The sequence below is a fragment of the Lactuca virosa genome, chromosome 5, assembly GCF_052849685.1.
Source record: "Lactuca virosa cultivar CGN04683 chromosome 5, Lactuca_virosa_CGN04683_v6, whole genome shotgun sequence".
NCBI lineage: Eukaryota > Viridiplantae > Streptophyta > Magnoliopsida > Asterales > Asteraceae > Lactuca > Lactuca virosa.
Window position 1 is genome coordinate 306,540,460 of NC_136430.1, and position 21,150 is coordinate 306,561,609.

The 21,150-nt window shown below is 37.9% G+C and overlaps 3 protein-coding genes across 5 annotated transcripts in view; 2 read left to right on the forward strand and 1 right to left on the reverse strand.

Annotated features, from left to right (window-relative positions):
• Positions 1 to 608: 608 nt before the first annotated feature.
• Positions 609 to 2,023, forward strand: LOC145110843 (uncharacterized). Its single transcript, XM_079047156.1, has one exon. The coding sequence runs from the start codon at positions 736 to 738 to the stop codon at positions 1,861 to 1,863; it is 1,128 nt and encodes a 375-aa protein (XP_078903282.1). The 5' UTR covers positions 609 to 735; the 3' UTR covers positions 1,864 to 2,023.
• A 1,688-nt stretch (positions 2,024 to 3,711) lies between these two features.
• On the reverse strand, positions 3,712 to 9,317 carry LOC145116859 (Polynucleotidyl transferase, ribonuclease H-like superfamily protein). Of its 3 annotated transcripts, XM_079053173.1 has the most exons (12): positions 9,206 to 9,317; positions 9,001 to 9,044; positions 8,376 to 8,511; positions 7,604 to 8,291; positions 7,440 to 7,524; positions 7,258 to 7,345; positions 6,956 to 7,140; positions 6,693 to 6,825; positions 6,413 to 6,549; positions 6,221 to 6,295; positions 5,995 to 6,117; positions 3,712 to 4,069 (listed from the first exon to the last, which is right to left on the reverse strand). In XM_079053173.1, exons 3-12 carry the CDS (start codon positions 8,491 to 8,493, stop codon positions 3,968 to 3,970), a joined length of 1,734 nt encoding a protein of 577 aa, XP_078909299.1. In that variant the 5' UTR covers positions 8,494 to 8,511; positions 9,001 to 9,044; positions 9,206 to 9,317; the 3' UTR covers positions 3,712 to 3,967. The 3 variants fall into 3 exon arrangements, with proteins under 3 accessions (XP_078909299.1, XP_078909300.1, XP_078909298.1); XM_079053174.1 differs by lacking the exon at positions 9,206 to 9,317 and having other exon boundaries at positions 6,956 to 7,137; positions 9,001 to 9,181; XM_079053172.1 differs by lacking the exon at positions 9,206 to 9,317 and having other exon boundaries at positions 9,001 to 9,179.
• Positions 9,318 to 13,802: 4,485 nt separating this feature from the next.
• The window catches only part of LOC145113033 (calmodulin-binding protein 60 B-like), a 37,712-nt gene continuing 30,364 nt past the window's right edge, over positions 13,803 to 21,150 (forward strand). The window contains exons 1-3 of the mRNA XM_079049143.1: positions 13,803 to 13,821; positions 14,527 to 14,657; positions 14,744 to 14,874. Of these exons, the coding sequence (XP_078905269.1) occupies positions 13,803 to 13,821; positions 14,527 to 14,657; positions 14,744 to 14,874 (281 nt within the window). The remainder of the gene's footprint in view (positions 13,822 to 14,526; positions 14,658 to 14,743; positions 14,875 to 21,150) is intronic.

Sequence of the window (21,150 nt, forward strand, 5' to 3'; positions counted from 1 at the left end):
TCCTCAAGGTTGGAATCTAAGTAATATCGACTTTCTGATATCGAATTGTTCCTGAGTTTGACTTCCTATGAACACTAGCATAATCTCCATCTTGGAACACCTCACAGTTTTCTACCTATGAAAATGGGTGATCACAAGAAACGTAATGAAATTCCATGGATGAACCACGTGGGTGAAAGCCCAAATCAAAGTATTAGTCTTTTTATTTTGATGCCTTTACAACAAAGATGATAGTTAATTGATATTTTAAACTTAACTTTTATAATAAGGATATAATAGTCAAATTGATAAAAATAATAATTTAAAATGATTAAAAAATGTTAAAAAAAGAATTTGGGTAAATATGATATTTTGAAATCTTAAAAAGGATATATATGATATTTAAAGATTATGTTGGGTAAATATGATATTTTGAAGTTTATTAAGGGTATATGAAATTCTTCCAAAAAATAATAATAATAAAATAAACATGTAGAAATGTACATACCTTCATGGACCAAAACTGTAATTTACTCTTCTTTTATATATATTTAATAAATAAATAAATAAATAAAAGTTCAGATCTATTATTATGTATTAACATAGGATCCTGTTGTATCCTTGTATTATTTTTAGGCACAGAGTCACAGAGAGATAATGGAAGGGTAGTGGCGCCGCTTCGGATCGTACTTATATTATTTCTCATTCCCGTTACAACTTACAACCCTCATCAGTCATCACTACTGGAGAAATCGAATGGAGCTCCTCAAAACCTGCAGTAACAATGGTAGCATACAACATGACCTTCAATCGTCGTCCGACTTCAATCCCCCACAACATTACACATTCTCCGACGACATCGACAGCGGTGCCTCTACTCCTTACGTCAGCGCTCCGTCCAGTCCTGGCCGTGGACCACCGCATTCTTACGGAGGAGGATTCTTCTACAGTGCTCCTACGAGTCCTACACATCATGCCTATTCAAATACGGATTCCGTTTCTTCTATTCCTCTAGAAGGATCGGGTGGCTCCTTTGAGTTCGAGTTCACGGTAAGGCAAGAAACCAGCGGAGCAGCTCCCTCCGGATCCATGAGTTCTGCTGATGAACTCTTCTTGAACGGCCAGATCCGTCCTATGAAGCTCTCCTCTCACCTTCAACGTCCTCAGGACCTAGCTCCGTTGATCGACGTTCTGGAAAACAACGGCGAAAATGGTGGTGATGAAGAGGTAAAGTTTGGTAGAGACAGGCACAGATCGAAAAAACCGTTAAGGAGAAGAGCTAGATCTATGTCGCCGTTGAGGACGAACAGCGCATTTCAATGGCTGGAGGACTTTCAGGATGGAAGAGAATCTACTGAAATCAAGGAGGAATTGGAATTGGAAGCCGAAGAGAAGCAGAGAGCTGAAGAAGATAATGAAATTCCGTCGTCCGGTGCATCATCGCGGTCATCCTCCGTCGGCCGGAGCTCGAAACGATGGGTGTTTCTGAAAGAATTACTGTATAGAAGCAAGAGCGAAGGACGGAACCGCAACCACAAGTTATGGTCCGCATTATCTTTTACACCTTCTTCTTCTTCTGGTAAGAAAGATAAGAAATCATCAAAAACAGAGGATGGAAACAGCAACAGCACAGCGGAGGGGCCACCGCCTAAAACGACGACAAAGAAAGCAGTAAACGGAGTCGGCGTGAATAGGAAGAGGAGCATGGGACGTTCAGCACATGAAGTGCATTACACGATCAATCGAGCACAGGCGGAGGAGATGAGGAAGAAGACATATCTTCCTTACAGACAAGGGTTGTTGGGTTGCATAGGGTTTAGTTCAAAGAGTTACGGAGCCATGAATGGATTTGCCGCAGCTTTCAATCGTGTTCCATCCAGGTAAATTTTGGACATGGATGGCTTGTATAGGAAAAAAAATCTTCTGTATACCGATGTTTCTATCTTAATCAACATATGTTGATGGGCTGTATACATACATATAATCATAATTTGTTTAACAGATATTTTTAAGTCGAGTAAAATATATCAAAAAGTTGTTGTAATAGATATCTTTAGTTATTCTAGTTCTTGAATCAAGCTGGATGCATTAATCCATTCGAGCTCAAAGTCTCAAACTTATTAAGCTATTTTGCAACTTACACTATTAATTCATAAGTAAGTTACAATAAGCCATTTTTGTAGCTTACCAACTAACTTGTTACAATAAAATAACTTATTTTTGTCAAACAATGTTTCAGATTGCAGTAAACTAATTTATTTTTGTTTCTCAAACTTGATTAAGCTATTTTGCAACTTACACTATTAATTCATAAGTTACAATAAGCCATTTTTGTGGTTTACCAAACAACATATTACAATAAACTAACTTATTTTTTATTGTTTTAGTATGTTTGTTTTTCCCAATTAGGCTGGAGGGAGTGGTGCCACCCAAACCGCACTTTCTTCACTGCCACATGTGCGACACATCATTTTTTACCATATAAGTATGGTTTCTTGTCAAATCCAATGAGTGGTGCCAAACTTTTTGTGTTTTTTTTTTAATAATTTAAACAAATAAAACTTCATTTTAAAAAAAAAATATTACATTGCATTACTTGGGTTTATGTTATTATTTTTTTAATGGAAAAAATCTTTTTTTTAAAGATAATATTTCATTAATCAAAAATAAAAATGTCATACATTGCTTAACTTTAAAAAAAAACCTAAAAATTTAGAAAAGCAAATTAGAAACATAAAACCTACAACTTAAAAAAAAAAAAAAAAAAAAAAACACCTAGCGGGTGTTTTTTCTTTGGAGGACCTTTTGGAAGAAGACATTTTAAAAAAAATCGAAGAAAAGATAGTTAAAGAGATAAATAAATAGAGCGAAGTTTTTGTAAAAATGATAAGTATATATAGGGTAAATTTAAAAAAATAATAATAATAATAAATAAATAAATAAATTTTGCAAATGGACCGTTCAACGGTCAAAAGATGCCTCACCCAATCAAATTGCACGGCGAGAAATGGCCACACTGCGGCCTAAACCGCAGGAGACAGCGGTCAGGGGCGGTGTGCGCGGCTGAGGTGGCAAAACCGCGGTCACTCCCTCAAGCCTTATGAAACATGGTTAAGTGATCTGACTCACATTGGCCGAGTGCCCAAGTGGTTTGGGTCTTTGGGATGCTTGTTCTCTCTTTTTCGTGGCAAAACTAGTCCATCAATGGATAACACCAAATTGATGTTATCATTTTGACGAAACAAATGGTTGAATTGGAGTAAATTGGTGTAAAAATGGTATTTGGTTTTGGGTTGAAGATGTTCTTAAAGAGGCATTTCCAACATAATATCAAATCTCATATTTGTATACTATTTTATTTGAATCTAACATCATTTATTGCACCAAACGGTATAAAAGCACATTATAACATCAAGTTGACAATTTATTAACATTAAAAAAAATTTCAAGATATTTATAAAACAGTTGATTTTCATTACAGATATAAAAGGATAAAACTATATTATTTTATCCTCATTCAAACAAGAAACAACAATTTTCATTTACATTTTACACCATACCTTAACTATCTCAACATACACAAACTTCAAACAACACTATACGAGAATAATATATATATATATATATATATATATATATATATATATATATATATATATATATAAACAATTGTGTTCTTCCATACGGGAATGAAGTTTTGTTTAAAGTATTTATCTTTTTTACTCAATGAACTTAATAGGAACATGACTTAACTTGGTCAGATATTTGTTTCTTTTTAACTTCATACATAACAAGAATCTTAATGGAAAGTCATGTTTTTAACCTTACTTAGTTGGTATAAAAGTAAAACCAACCTTAACCATAATCGAACCCAAAACCATTCAATTTAATCCCATTATGTACAGATTCAAATTTCGGAACATTTCTAGACTTCAACTGCTACTTTTTTTTTTGTCATGCACTTAGCAAAACAATTACATATTTACCCCTAACTCTTACTTGATGGATGAGATTCTTTAATCCCCACATTAGAATCTTTCTTGCTCTTGTCTTTCTTTTTGGTCTTTGTGAGGTCGCCTACATGAGAAATCTGCATGTTCACACGAAAGTACAAAGCTTTCATCAGCTATTTTACAGGGAAACACAAAGAACCAAAGCCATTCATTAATGTTGTGTTTGGCAGACTAACTGAAAAACCAGCTAGCTTTTGTCTGATAAGCTAGTCGGATGCTGGTAGCTAGAGGCAGATCTAAAGCTTTGGAAGTGGGGGCACATGCCCCCAATGGCTAAAAAAATTTACATATAAGTACTCCAATTATTTTAAATTTTACTTGAAAGGCCCTTTATGTTTTTGAAAAAAATTCAATAGTGCCCCCTAACAAAAAAAACATTGGAATCTCCACTGCTAGTAGCTGATAATGTAATAGCATTTGGTAAAAATTAGCTGATAAACAGTGTACATTTAGAACTTAGATATATAAATAGAGACTAATGATATATTGTATAAAACATAAATAAAATAAATTACAAATTTCATCATAATAAACTAACTAGTAACAAAGAGGTTTTCAATCATTTTTTCATTTAAAACACATTCCTTGCTTTCTCTATTATATTTGCAATATTATTATTTTTTTATTTTTCAATACAGATTTACTTGTTTGTGCATTGATAACGATAATAAAATATTCATAAGGTTAAATACACAAAATAATAACTTAATCAATTCTCATTTTGACAATAACATTTTTTCATGCGAAATACCGATGCATTTTAATTTTCTTTCATTTTTTAAACAAATTTCTGAATTTTACTAAGTCCAAACCATACAACTTTTTTGACCAACGGCGGACCTGGAAAAAAATTACAGTGATCAATAGTAAAAAACAAATACAAGTATACTGACTCTTGTCAAGTTTTTATAATTCAAAAGCTTAAAACTAAAAAGAATTGCTACAAAAGTACAAAGAGCACTTAATTTAGAAAAAACAATAAACTAAATAAATATATTATATAAAATAAGTTATCTAATAACAATACACAAAATAGTCTCCCATCAATATTTATTATTAAGAAGTATAAAAAGAAATAAAAAAGACTAAAATAATTAATAATCACATAACGTGAACATATAAATAAAGAAACAGCCCCATATGTAATAAGAATATTTGATGAAAAGCAAATTAAAAAAAAAAAAGAGCATGCATTCAATAGTCTTATGCAATATTTGTTATATATAAATAACATTTATTGAAAAACAAACCATAACAATAATATAATTGTGAAGGTTATGTTTGGAATTTTTGATAAAATCCCCATAATTAAGCTTATCAATAAACTATCTCAAATAGCTTTTTAAAAAAGCTTAGCTTATAAGCTCCTTTAGTGGTCTCACCAAACACTAAGGCCCTGTTTGGCAGACTAGCTGAAAAGCTAGCTTATGAATTAATAGTGTTTGGTAAAAAGTAGCTGATAAGTTAGATTGGAAATGAAAAATGACATAAATCGACATATATATAACTAAAAACTAGCATTAGATTCAGTTTTGGACATTATACATATTTGAAATATTTTTGAGAAAGCTAATTTAAAGTAACTTATCAAAAGCTAGCTTATAAGCTACAATAAGCTACTTTTGTAGTTTTACCAAACTACAAATTACAATAAGATAGCTTATAAGCTAGCTTATTTTTACCAAACAGGGACTAAATAGCAATAAGCTCAAAAAAAAAAAAAAAAAAACCCAACTAGCTTATGCCCGCCAAACACAGCCTAAGTGCTTATCAGATAGAGTGTTGTCAAGATAAATGATTTTTAAAAGATATTTGAAAAAATGACAACATGTTTGGGGAAAAACTCCTTTCTGTGATTTCCTTTATTAGGTCAGAAGGAAACACCCATATATAGCTTAGCTTTACTAGATTAAGTCTGTTAAGTGAAAAAGAAACAGTATAAAATTGTTGACCTTATACTTGTATCCAAACTATATATTTGTAGCAATGTTTTTGTACTTACAATGTGGGATTTCCACTCCATTTGGGTATTGTGGTCATTTGAAACATCACTAGATTGTGATTGGCTGCGAACATGCCAGAATATATGAATCAGAACTGCAGCATCAAGAGCAGCATATTCCAGCTGTACATGCATTTAAATGCCACATGTTACAAATCCATATAAATATTTCTTATTAAATTAACTTCAAGAAAAAGATAATAATAAACATGGAAAAAGAAAAAACCTGGTTTTGGGTTAAAGGACGCTCTTCCCAATTACTGTTTCTTCTTGTCTTATTCAAACCAACACCCAATATTTCCTGTGTTTTTAAATCAAGAAAAAGTGAGGAAGCATTTTTTTTTTGTGGATTTTATAGTATTTATAGAAAGATGGATCTTCAACATTACAAAATAATAAATTGTTTTGTTTACTTTACCTTTGTGAGACCCGAAAGGCCACCACGAGGCTCTTTGAATATGTTTTGAATATCCAATAGCATTTCAAAGCGCTTGAAACAATCAAAATCTTCATAGGATTGAGACAGTTGTTTCATGTCACATTGAAAATTATAACCTGCATCATTAACAACTTCATCTCATAAATAGCACTTACAATTTCACATTGTTCTCATCAAGACATTTTACTTTCGAAATTTTGAATGTTTAGAAGTTATTAAAAGGTGTTGATTATCATGAATATTTAAAGATGTCTCATACCAAGCTTTAAAATTCGAGGCGAATGAAAAATGCGGATTAGACAGCTGTCCAATACATCAGGAGCATCATGAGACAATTTTAGCAAGTCAATGATGAAGACCATCTTCTCAGAAGCTATTTGCATTATGGAAACCTGTAAGATTGACAAACAGTGTAACTAATAAAGGGGCTACTAAAACTTTTAATATTCGTTACTTAATGTAAAAATATCACAAAAATACAACAAATTTTAATTGGTTGACAAGAAATAGGGTTACTAGTACCTTGTTGGCTTTACTTCCCTTCTCATAATTAGGCTTCCATTCACAATCAAGCCCAACAACTTTGCATCCCTCAATATGACACGTGGCATCATGCAGACCAATGGGCTCATCAACCCAAACAATGTTATCAATTGCCAGCTCATCAAGATGCAGATACCGAATATGTGGAAGGCTTACCTCAGCTTCTGTACACCACCAGAAAATGCTCAATAAAAACAGATCCAATGTTCCAAATGTATTAATTATTAGATATATAGTTCCATATATAAAGCTAAATCATGGTGTTATAATAGCTTACATACCTTTTCCCTTCATGAAACCTTCAAGGGAATATTTATCACAAAGTTCATCTACCTTCTCTGAGTAACCAGCTTCCATTGCCAAATAAACCTTGAACACATTATTATAAGACAAACAAATATTATCAATAAAAAGTTAATTTGTATGATACAAAAAATGGCAAATACTACTAGAAGTCACCTACCAAATATTCAAGAAGTTGTCTATCAGATTTTGCCCTCATCTCTGCTATATCCCAGCATCCCTTTTCTGCTAGCTTCTTAAGTGTACTGCAATATCACAGCATAAACAACCTTGTCACTAATGATTACATGAAAAATCAACATCTTTATAGAAAAATAAGAATACCTTTCTTTACCCATTTGATATACTTGTGGAAACTCTTCACGCAGATCATTTTTCTTTATCAAATCATAAGCTTGTTTTATCATATTCCTGTCTACATAACCCTTAATGAGTACACAAATCATTGGCTTCCCAATAAATGTCGCCCATTTTTCTGCTGCTCTGTATTCTTTATTTTCCAACATCATATGAAGAAAAGACTCTCCAGAGTGACGAATAGAGAGGTGTTCTAGAAGAGTGACAGCTGCCATATATGATTGAGATTGTAACAGCTTAGAAATAAACTGCTCAACGAAGACATCTGCTATATCTTCAAACCTATCATTCTTCACATCTGAGTGAAACTGAAACATAACCTCTTTGATATCTGTAATTTTAATGTTGAAAACTTCAAGCATTTTCACAAGTATCCTGTCATCATGAATCTTATCACCACGAACAGCAATTATAAACAATTGAGTAGCAAACAACTTTGCTTCATGTAAATCTTCCTGTGTAGTTCCCATTTTCAAACGACGCCTAAGAGCAGCTATCATCAAATGACTAAAACCTTCACAATGTGATTCAAATATTGGAAGTAAAGAGAGACAATGAGCAACAAACACAGCAGGCCCAGGTTTTGGAACATGGTGTAAAGCTTGATGGACCTGATGCTGAAGGGCAAAAAACTTTGCAGTTGCTTTGCATGTGCCTGTTTATCATTTAAGATCTTAGTAACATTCAAAGGAGTTAGTGATCTCTAACAAATTGGAAATGGAGGAAAGAAGAAATTTACCATAAACATAACATTCTTTCAGAAGATATAAGAACACTACTGGAGAAACATTGGTAAGATCAGAATAGGCATGCAGGGATATGGGCCATTCTTGGTTAGTTTTGTCATCAACACCCATAGTTGAAACTTTGAATCCCTAAACACAACAAAAGAGCAGCATGCATGAGTACTTGTATGGAAATCAATGACAACATTATCACTGATCTATGGAACAGAATGCATAAATACTTTGTATGGAAATCCAAAATCCACCAGAATTATATATATTCTCGCTGCAAAATTAATGGTGTTTATACAAGAACACGAATGTTATGAGAAAATAGTCTAAGTGAACACCAAATGATAGTTGTACACGCAAAAATAAAAATGTTTTCCGATAAACAAGCAGGCACATTAACCTAACACGAAACTGGCAACATGAGAAATATGTTGCGCACAATCCGAGGGTTTTAACAATGGAACAGGAAGCCAATTCTTATACTTCCTCCAGAGATCAGCTAAAATCAGACGATCATTAACTCAAATGGATACAAAAACAAGAAAACCCAAATTACATAACATTTTAAACATCAGAAAAATGATGAATTTTAAATCTAATTGACATTGATAGAGTAAACAGGCTTACTTGTTTTTCTTCGCAAAACCAGAATAGAAGTCTGTGGTGCTTCTCTGCAAATTAGGGGGAAGGAGAAAAGTAGGAAACATAAAATCAGTTCAATCCATAGATATTTTGCATTGCCTGTGCAATTGATTTATCTTGTGTTTTTTATATTGAAGAATTGAAGATCATAAAAACCCTAAAAACCGGGTGATGTATGAGCATGGCCCACCTGATATTGTTACCAGAAATGGCAACACGACCCAATGTCCTTCTTTGCCACCATCCTCGTGTTAACCAGGGGATTGACTAGTGAGGAATAAATGGAAAAAATGTTAATTTTCACATTTTGCAAGTTAAATAACCTAAAGTTCAAAACAAATGACTGAAATAGTTTTTGTGGTTTGTAACAATTGCACATGTTTTTTTTTTCCCTTCGACCGTTTCTAGGTTTTGATTTTGTTGTGTATTTGGTTCATGTAGACATGAAAAGACCATATTGCCTTTATAATTATTTTTAGTTTTTTTTTTTAATTTGTTTTTTATTTATTAAATATAGAAAATATATTAAATGATTTATGAATATGTGGCTCACCCCTAAAATTAACAGTGAATCTCCCTCCCTCTTTCGTATTTAGGAAGATAACTTACTAGAGTAATCATCTTTATCGTTTTAATCACATTTAGGTAGGGGTGTAAGTGAGCCGAGCTACTCGTGAGCTACTCGGGATCGACTCGTTAAAAGATCGACTCAATATCGAATTAAACGAGCCTGAGCCGAGCTCGAGCCTAAATATGATGCTCGTTTATTAAACGAGCTCGAGCCGAGCTTCAACTAATGGGCTCGCGAGCCTAAACGACCCTATATATATATATATATATATATATATATATATATATATATATATATATATACACACATACATACATACATACACATACACATACACACAGATATATATATATATACACACACACATAGAGGCTCGTTTAGGCTCGATTAGGCTCGCGAGCCCACTAAATTGTTCACGAGCCGAGCTCGAGCTTCATTTTAAGGCTCGAATCGAGCTCGAGCTTGGTCAGGCTCGGGCTCAACTCGGCTCGTTTACACCCCTACATTTAGGTAAAAAAAAATTTACATGTTTGACTATTTAATTTGTTATATGTGTTCACATATTACAATTGTCACCGACTATAGCAGGTGACAATGATGATATGTGAACACATGTAACAAATTAAATGGTCAAATATGTATAAAAAGTAAAATTGTCTAAATGTAAACAAAACGAAAAAGTTAATTACCATGATAAGTCATTTTCACAACTTTTAATAACAATTTTATTTTTCATATTTGTTAGTATTGTTTTTTTTCAAACATTATTTTTAAAGTATTCATAATGTCCTAAATATTAATTAAATATTGATCACTTCTAACTTTACTTTTTAGTTAATAAATATGTTTTCATTTTGTGAAATATTTTATATAGCCTCTTATATTTTTTCTTTTGTTTTTAAGTATATATAATATTTTTAAAGTAAAGAGTATCTAACAATATAATAAATAAATTAAATATGTAACAATAAGCATGGAGGGTCTTTTAAAAAAAATTAAAAAAATATATTACGTAGCAAATAAAAAAATCTATATAATGTATATATTTTAAAATTATTACAACTTTTTAATATTTTTCAATTAGAAGTTTATAAACTTTTAATTTTTTTAATACAACATTTTAAACTAGTATTTAACGAAAGTATTTTAAAATGTTATAAAAAAAAGTTATTAAATTGTCATACAAAATTTGTGAAACACTTTAAAAATGTTGTAAAAGAAAGTTTAGAAATAATTGTATGAAAGTTAAAAAAAAAAATTGTATGAAAATGTAAAAAATAAAAATAAAAAAAAAAGTTAAATACTTGTAAAAAAAATTTAAACATTTATAAAATATTTGATTTAAAAGCACTTGTATGAAAATTATATGAAAGTGTAAAAAAAAAGTAAAAAAAAAAACTATAAGCAAAATTTTAAACATTGTATTAGAAAAACCTATAGGAAAAAATATCATAAAAATGTTGTAAGAAATTGTAACATCCATAAAAATTCATGAAAAATTTAAATTTTTTGACAAACCCGAAAACCATGATTGTTTACAAATTGTTTTCAAAATGAGTTCAATATCAGAGTAATCCCAAAATCATAAACAAAACATGAGGAGATGCACGATCAAGCGTTCACCTTCCCACGAACATCTCAGGTACCTGAAACATAACCCAAAACTGTAAGCCCAAAGCTTAGTGAGTTTCCCCCAAAATACCAATACATAGCAAATAGCATAAGCATAATAACAGCATACTATGAGCCCAATCAACCATCAGGTTGGAATACCCCAGGCCCCTCAACCATCGGGTTGGAATGCCAACATATTATGGGTCCAATCAACCATCGGGTTGGAATACCCCAGGCCCCTCAACCATCGGATGGAATGCCAACATATTATGGGTCCAATCATCCTTGAGATAGAATACCCTAGGCCCCTCAACCATCGGGTTGGAATGCCCCGGCCTGTTGGCTTACACACAAAGCAGTGAAGCCTCAGCCATCGACCAACCATGTGCACATATAATAGATAATCATGTAACAGTCTACAACCATACACATAGATCTACAGATCACTAAGCATATCAACATCCTAACTACCAGGATACCGATCTAACAGATCATAACAATACAATAGCATGCAAAACAGGATATTAATCTAATGGGCCGGCATTGGTGCCTTCGACCCGCAAGTACAGTGAGGACAACTCACCTCACAAGCAGCACAAAACTGATAATGTATGACTGCGAATCTCAACTCTCAACTCAAATGCGTACAATCATCAAATGACCAATTCCATCAAAACCTAGAATACCCAAAATACCCTCAAGGTCAAACTTAGTTAAAGTCAAAGTCAATGGTCAAGGTCAACAGTCTGGGTTGACCCAACACGCCGTGTTCCGCAAACAGTTCCACAGATGGGAAAACTTCATCCAACACGCCGTGTTGGCTTGCCAACACGCTAGGTTCGCCAGATTCGCAACAACTTAAGATATCCAGCTGCCTTTTTGACACCAAGAGCTCCAAGGCTCATATATGGACTAGGATTGCGATTAGGAAGGATAAAGTTTCCAACTTTATCCCTTGGGACCGCAAAAAGGTCCAAAAATCCAAACTACATGCTTAACCGTGCAAGAGCTTAACCATAAAGTCCTCAAACCTTAAGATCCAAAGTCCTTTCCTTCCAGAAGTGGTGCAACCACCTAAACCATTCCAAAGATTTTTGCTTTTTAATACATGCATGTCCAATGCATGTCTTGAACCCATATTAGGTCAAAAAGGGAAATCATGACCTACTTTCTATGCATGGCATCAAAACTTTGGTTGAAACCATATCCAAGCCACTACAAGGTCTCCTTGACCTGGAGATTCATAAACTTGCAAACTTTATGAGATCCCTCCATGCATCAACCCATAACAAAGAGAAAAAGGGACATATCTCAAGATTTAGTGACTAAGAGTGATAAAAAACCGGGACTTGGACACTTACAATGGTCCAGGAGAGTGCTACACTGAAGTATAATGCTTGTTAGCTGAATCCTTGCTTCCTTCTTTCACCTTCTTCCTTCAAAACACCAACTATCTTCATAAATGAGGAGAGGAAAGGATTAGGGTTTCTTCTTGAGCTTGAGAGGGCCGATGAAGGCTGAGGGTGGACAAACCCTAGCCCCCATATTCCTTAAATAGGGGAATAAACCCTGGAATATTAGGGTTTCACACACAACAGTCAACACACCGTGTTCATAGGGAAAACATGTCGTGTTGCTCAGCCAAGACACATGTCTTTTAATGTATAGACACGACGTGTTGGTGCCTCCACCACACCATGTCTAAACACCAAGATTGCAACCACTAGACCAATTATCATGACATGAAAGAGTTAAAAGTACCTGAACACTGGGATGTTACAATTCTCTCCCACTTGAACTAGACTCGTCCTCGAAGTCTGCTGCTGCGAACAAATGATAATGCTCCCGCATCTCAGCCTCCGGCTCCCAGATCCACTCGGATCCCCTCCGATGCCGCCATCGTGCCTTTACCAAAGGTACTTCCTTGCTACGCAAAACCTTTACCTTCCTCTCTAGAATAGCTACGGGCCTCTCAACAAAGTTCAGGCGCTCATCGACCAGAATATCATCCAGGGAAACCACTGCATCCTCGTCCAATACACACTTTCGCAGCTGCGAAACATGGAAAGTGTTGTGAATCTGACTGAGCTCCTCAGGAAGATCCAATTTGTAAGCGACCTTGCCAACCCTGGTAATAACCTGGAATGGCCCAATATATCGGGGACCCAATTTTTCCCGCTTCCTGAAGCGAATCATACCTTTCCAAGGTGAGACCTTCAGTAACACCATGTCACCGACCTGAAACTTTAACTCGAATCGGCGTCGGTCGGCATAACTCTTCTGCCGACTCTGAGCAGTGTGCAATCTCTGCCTGATCTGCTGAATCATCTCCGTAGTCTGAAGTTTGGACCCGTGGATCGGACCGGACCGGTGAACCGGACCGGACCGGACCTTTTTTTAGACCCCCGGGCCAGTTCTCGGTTCTAGGATTTAGAGCCGGTCCAGTCCAGTTTTTTTACCGGTCTGGTCCGGCTGGTTCCGGGTAAAAACCGGTTATAGACCGACTTATTTTAAAAAAAAAATTATACTTTGTGACACCCCTACCCGATGGAACTTGACTTTCGAGTTATTGAAGTCTGCATACCAGTTATGAGAGGCATTTATGGAATTTGGCGTAAGAGGTAATATTTATTTTTTAGTTATATTTCAGCTTTTCAGCAAAAAATTTAAAATTTTGTAATTTTTGAACAACTATAACTCATTCGTTTTAAGTCGGACTGACACACGGTTTTTTCCAACGTTTAATTTACAGTTTGTAGATGAATTTAGACTATAATTTTGTTGATTTTGGTATTATATTCAATGAGTTACAATCTTTCAAAGTTGAGCTATCAAAGCTGAAAAAATTCAGCTTTTCAGCAAGACTTTTAAAATTTTGTAATCTGTGAAATATTTCAAACAACCATAACTCATTCGTTTTAACTCGGACTGACACGCGGTTTTTTCCAACGTTTAATTTATAGCTTGTAGATGAATTTAGACTATAATTTTGTTGATTTTGGTATTATATTCAATGAGTTACAGTCTTTCAAAGTTGAGCTATCAAAGCGGAAAAATTTCAGCTTTTCAGCAAGATTTTTAAAATTTTGTAATCTATGAAATTTTTTAAACAACCATAACTCATTCGTTTTAAGTCAGATTGACCTGCGGTTTTTTCCAACATTTAGTTTACAGTTTGTAGATAAATTTAGACTATAATTTTGTTGATTTTAATATTATATTAAATGAGTTAAAATCCTTCAAAGTTGAGCTATCAAAGCTGAAATATATCAGCTTTTTAGCTATTATTTTAGACTATAATTCTGAATTTTATGGATCTTTAACAGATAAATCATATGAAAAGGATCTTGGTAGGGTACCGGAAAATTATGACTTTGAAATTGTAACCGAAATGGTGAAGTTCTTTGAAAAATTCAAGACAAGAACAAAGCTTGTTTCGGCTACATCAAAACCTTTGGTAAATCTTTTTATCCGGGAAGTCTTAGATGTGGACATACATCTAAGAAAGTGGTCAACAAACCAATGTTTCTCGAAATGGTAAAGGAAATGAAGATGAAATACGACAAGTATTGTGGTGCTTACAACAAAATGAATGATTTTATGTACTTTGCGGTTTTACTTGATCGTACCACTAAATCACCTCTTTTGTTACATGCATTTAAAAAAATGATCGGGTACATGGAACCATCATTGACCTCCGCATGCATTTGTTGATAAACTTGATATATATGTTAGTTGCTAAACATGTTAGATTTAGATGACAATTTATGTATGCTTGTGTTAAATTGTTACCGGTCCAAATGGGTCCAAGAACCGGAAAACCCAGACCTAGACCCAGACACGGACACGGACATGGACACGACTCATCCGGTCCGGTCCACGGTCCAAAATATTCTCCATAACCGGTCCGGTCCAAGAGTCGGTCCGGTCCGCTCCAGTTCGGTCCGGTCCAAATGCTCACCCCTAGTCTGAAGGACCACCTCCGTCCGTCCCATAACCCTGTGACCAACCTCAACCCAACTGACTGGGGTACGACATCTCCGCCCATACAAGAGCTCAAAAGGCAGAGCACCGATGCTGAAGTAAAAATTGTTGTTGTGGGAGAAATCCGCAAAAGGTAGGTAGGAGTCCCAACTCCCACCAAAATCAATGACACAAGCTCGCAACATAACCTCAAGAGTCTGTATCGTCCACTCACTTTGGCCGTCGGTCTGCGGATGATAAGTTGTGCTGAAGTGCAACCTCGTGCCCAGTTCCTCATGGAACTTCTGCCAAAAACGGGAGGTGAACCGAACATCACAGTCTAAAACAATGGAGACCGGAACCCCATGGCGAGCAACGATCTCGCGAATATACACATCGGCCAACTTCTTGGACGAAGAACTCTCCCGAATCGTCAGGAAATGGGCACTCTTGGTCAATCGATCCACGATGAACTAAATAGAATCGAAACCCTTTTCCATGCATCCTCTGATGCTCGGCCTTGACCATCCTGTAGGTCAAGCACCTCTCCACGTACCAGACAATATCCCTCTTCATACACAGCCACCAGTAGCTCAATCTCAGATCCCGATACATCTTGGTGGCCCCGGGATGGATAAAGAGGCGAAACTTATGAGCCTCATCCAACACAATCTATCTAACCCCACCAGACATAGGAACCCATACCCGAACACAACGGGTCAACAAACCACGACTATACGGAACAAATATGGTGATCTCACCCCTGATCCTCTCAATCTTCCAATTCTCTTCCCGAACACCCTCGGCCTGAGTCTCCCTAATCAATCCCACAAGCGGAGAATCCACTAATATCCTCAAACATGACACCCCATCAGAAAGTCCAGCCGACTTACGGCTCAAGGCATCCGTCACCACATTCGCTTTAACCGGATGGTAAAGGATCTCGCAGTCATAATCCTTGACTACGTCCAGCCACCTACGCTGCCTCATGTTCAGGTTCGGCTGATCCATAATGTGTATCAAGCTCTTGTGATCCGTGTAAATAGTATAGTGGGCCCCATAAAGATAATGCCTCCAAATCTTGAGGGCAAAATCCCCCAACTCAAGATCATGCATGGGATATCTCGTCTCATGCGCCTTCAGCTGTCGCGAAGCATAAGCTATCACTCGCCCTCTCTGCATGAGGACCGCCCCAACCCAGTGATGGATGCATCACAGAAAACAACAAAATCCTCAATTCCCTCCGGGAGGGTCAAACTGGGGCCTCGCACAGTCTTTGCCGAAAGGTCTCAAATGTTGACTGCTACTCTGGGCCCCACCGGAAATCCACCTCCTTCCTCGTCAGACGAGTGAGGGGTACTGCAATCTTGGAGAAATCCTGAATAAATCTCCGGTAGTACCCCACCAACCCCAACAAACTCCTGATATCTGATGGAGATTTTGGAACCTCCCACTGCATCAACGCCTCGATCTTGACCGGATCGACTAATATCCCGTCCTGGCTAACGAGGTATCCAAGAAGCTGAACCTATCGTAACCAATACTTGCACTTCGAGAACTTAGCATAAAGCCATTCTCGCCTCAAAACCCACAGAAGCTCGCGAAGATGCTCCTCATGTTGCTCTCTGGTCTTGGAATATACCAAGATATCATCAATGAACACGATCCAAACGATCGAGCATTGGCCTGCATACCTGATTCATCAAATCCATAAATACCTCAGGCGTATTGGTGAGCCCAAATGGCATCACCACGAACTTGTAATGCCCATAACGAGTCCGGAACGCGATCTTCTCCACGTCCTCCTCTCTCACCCTGACCTGATGGTACCCGGACCTCAGGTCTATCTTAGAGAACCACGATGCACCCTGCAACTGATCAAAAAGATCATCAATCCACGGAAGGGGATAACGGTTCTTCATTGTTAGCTTGTTCAACTCCCGGTAATCAATACACATCCGGTGTGAACCATTCTTCTTCTTGACGAATAAAATCGGCGCTCCCCACGGAGAACTACTCGGTCTGATGAACTGCTTGCCCAGCAGCTCCTGCAACTAAGATGACAACTCCTACATCTCAGGCGGTGCCAAACGGTATGGCGCCTTGGCAATCGGGGCCGCACCTGACACGAGGTCAATCCTGAACTCGACCTGCCTCTCAGGAGGCACACCAGGCAACTCCTTCGGATATACATCGGTAAACTTCCTGACCACCGGAACCTCTGAAACCAAAACCTGATCCCCAACACGCGTATCCACTATGTATGCCAAATAACCCGCACACCCATGATGAATATACTGTCGAGCTCTGGCTGCAGAACAAAAACCTGAACCCATCCTAGTGCCCTCCCCATAGATAACCAGTTCTCCTCCACTTGGGGTTCAAACTACTACGCGCTGGCCCTCACAATCAATCATTGCACTGAACTGGCTCAGCCAATCCATCCTCACAATCACACTAACATCCCCCATGGGAATGGGGATCAAATCAATCGGATAAGGCACCCCGAAGATCTCCAAAACACAACCTGAATATATCGAAGACGCATAAAATCTGTGCTCGTTGGCGATAGAAACTCGCAACAGACATTCCAACTCCCCAACGGGCATATCAAACTCTCTACTAAACGATCGAGACACAAAAGACCGACTCGCACCTGAGTCAAACAACACTAGAGCAGGCAAAAAGTTCACTAGGAACATACCTAATAGAGATACACAGATAAGCATATTATAAAACACAATTAGAAGAATAATGGATAGAAACATACCAGTCACAACATCTAGAGCTGCTCTGGCCTCCTCGACAGTAAGCTAGAAAGCGCGACCTCGAGCCCTCGGGGGCTCCGCTCTGCCCTGACTCCCGTCGGTGATCCTCAAAGTAGCCGGCGCTGGAACCTGCGTCGACTTGACGGCGAGCAAGGGACATTGGGCCTTCATATGGCCCACCTGATCACAATGGTAGCAGAGTCTGATGTCGTACGCTGGATTCTGATGCCGATAGTCCCTCGCAATGTAGCCCTGCTTGCCACATTTGTGGTACCCCGAAGAAAATTGACAAACTCCTTCATGTACCTTACCGCACTTCCCACAAGTGCGGCCCCTCTGACTCACCGTCCTCGAATCAGCGGCCCTAAACCGCTTCGACGCAGGCTGCGCCTACGCCGGGTCCGGTCTCGACTCCCTCGTCTGCAAATCAATCTCAATCCCACGCCGCCCGGCGGCCTCCTGCATCTCCAACAAGGTATTATAGCGTTGGGTGGAAACAAACTATCTGATCTCCGTCTTGAGCATGCTCAAGTAACGGGTCATCTGAGCCTGCTCAGATGCATCAAACTCAGGGCAAAACATAGCCCTCTCCGTGAACATCTTGGTGATCTCGGCCATCGTCTCTGATCCCTGCCTCAAATCGAAATACTCCTGCGCTAACATCTCATGCTCCACCAGCGGTACATAACGGGAGCGGAACATCTCCAAGAACTGCTCCCAAGAACAGCAGCTCGCTGCTCCTCATAAAATGAACTAGTGGCAAGCCTCCACCAATCCTTCGCTCCGGTCCTCAAAAGGTTCAGAGCGCATCTGACCTTCTGGTCAGCATGGCATAAGCAAGTGAAGAAACACCCCTCCACATCAAATAACCACCTCATGGTAACGATCGGGTTCTGCACTCCATCGAAAGTCGGGGCTTCATATTGTCGAAGTCCCGATACTAAAAAACCCGACCCGGTCCAACACCTGCAGCGGCCACGACCGCAGAGGCTGCAACAACAGCTGTCTCAGCAATGGTTGCGTATATGTCATCAAAGAACTCCATCATCGTGGTCTTAATAGACCTAAATAGCTCCGGCATCTGATCCCAGACAATGGCCACAACCTCCTCACGGAGAATCCTCCAAATCCTGGCATCCAACTAATCTGATTCAAACTGCCTGTTAGCTCCTGATCCCGATTCAGATCCGGTCTCAACTCGTCTCGTAGTCACCATACTGAAATACACCAGGAAGATATCAGATAATACACATAACATAACAGGGGGAACCAACTCCCTACAAAGCCCTAGGGGTTGTGACTTCCTTGCTACGCGTACGGGTCCTGTGGTTTCAATAGTACGGGTCCATACTACCTTCCACACCTACCTGTATTTGTCTCAGAGGATCATCACACACCCCAACAATACTTACAAGCATAACCATACACTCAATCCTCACTCCCTACAGGAAAGGCTAAACATCACAAAACTAGCCATCAGACCCCACAAAACACATCCATGAAACTTCCACCAACCCTGCAACACTCGTGTATGCAAGCTATAAATGATGGACCCTATAGACATTCGGATATCTGATCCTACCCTAAGCCCTTCATCAAACAAGAACAGGAAATAAGGCCAAACCAAACATTCTCAGGCCATAAAATCTTAGTTATGTATAACCATGATATACACACTAAGCAACTACAGTAATGATGTCAATTCCATTAGAGAAGAACCCTAGGCTATCAGACATCATATAATTAGGCAACTCTATCATGCAAAATCTGAAGATGCCTAACCTATCACTAGCATGATGTTCTAACATATCACAATATCAGATAACAATATGGTATTTTGGGGTCTACTTACTGGCTCCGGCTGATCGCACACATCGCATCCTCCTTGATTATTCTGAAACCATTTGAAAACCATTTTAAAAATATTTTCCTTAGTTTGAGACTGGATTCACACGGGTGTTCCTCCAATTCATTCAAACCAAGGCTCTGATACCAACTTGTAACATACATAAAAATTCATGAAAAATTTAAACTTTTTGACAAACCCGAAAACCATCATTGTTTGCAAATTGTTTTCAAAATGAGTTCAATATAAGAGTAATCCCAAAATCATAAATAAAACATGAGGAGGTGCACGATCAAGCCTTTGACTTCCCACGGACATTTGAGGTACCTAAAACATAACCCAAAACTATAAGCTTAGTGAGTTTCCCCCAAAATACCAATACATAGCAAATAGCATAAGCATAATAACAACATATTATGGGTCCAATCAACCATCGGGTTGGAATACCCCATGCCCCTCAACCATCGGGTTGGAATGCCAACATATTATGGGTCCAATCAACCATCGGGTTGGAATACCCCAAGTCCCTCAACCATCGGGTTGGAATGCCAACATACTATGGGTCCAATCGTCCTCGGAATGGAATACCCTAGGCCCTCAACCATCGGGTTGGAATGCACCGGCCTGTTGGCTTACGCACAAAGCAGTGAAGCCTCAGCCATCGACCAACCATTTGCACATATAACAGATAATCATGTAACAGTCTACAGCCAGACACACAGTTCTACAGATCACTAAGCATAGCAACATCCTAACTACCAGGATACCGATCTAACATATCATAACAGTACAATAGCATGCAAAACAGGATATCAATCTAATGGGTCGGATTGGTGCCTTCGACCCACAAGTACAGTGAGGACAACTCACCTCACAAGCAGCACATAATTGATAAATCTCAGCTCTCAACTCAAATGCCTACAACCATCAAATGACCAATTCCATCAAAGCCCAGAATACCCAAAATACCCTCATGGTCAAACTTGGTCAAAGTCAAAGTCAATGGTCAAAGTCAACGGTCTGGGTTGACCCAACACGCCGTGCTCCTTTTTTACCACGCCGTGTTTCGCAAACAGTTCCATAAACGGGAAAACATCAGCCAACACGCCGTGTTCACCAGATTCTCAACAGCTTAAGATATTCAGTTTCCTTTTCGAACCCAAGAGCTCCAAGGCTCAAATCTGGACTAGGAATGTGGTTAGGAAGGATAAGGTTTCCAACTTTATCCCTTGGGACCGCAAAAATGGTCCAAAAATCAAAACTACATGCTTAACCATGCAAGAGCTTAACCATAAAGTCCTCAATCCTTAAGATCCAAAGTCCCTTCATTCCAGAAGTGGTGCAACCACCTAAACCATTCCAAAGATTTGTGC

Coding starts and splice junctions, on each gene's coding strand:
- LOC145110843 (XM_079047156.1), top strand. CDS start 736: ATGGAGCTCCTCAAAACCTGCAGTAACAATGGTAGCATACAACATGAC.
- LOC145116859 (XM_079053173.1), bottom strand. CDS start 8,493: ATGGGTGTTGATGACAAAACTAACCAAGAATGGCCCATATCCCTGCAT. Junction 7,346..7,439: donor GACAACTTCTTGAATATTTG/GTAGGTGACTTC, acceptor AATGTGTTCAAG/GTTTATTTGGCAATGGAAGC. Junction 6,296..6,412: donor GCCTTTCGGGTCTCACAAAG/GTAAAGTAAACA, acceptor TTAAAAACACAG/GAAATATTGGGTGTTGGTTT.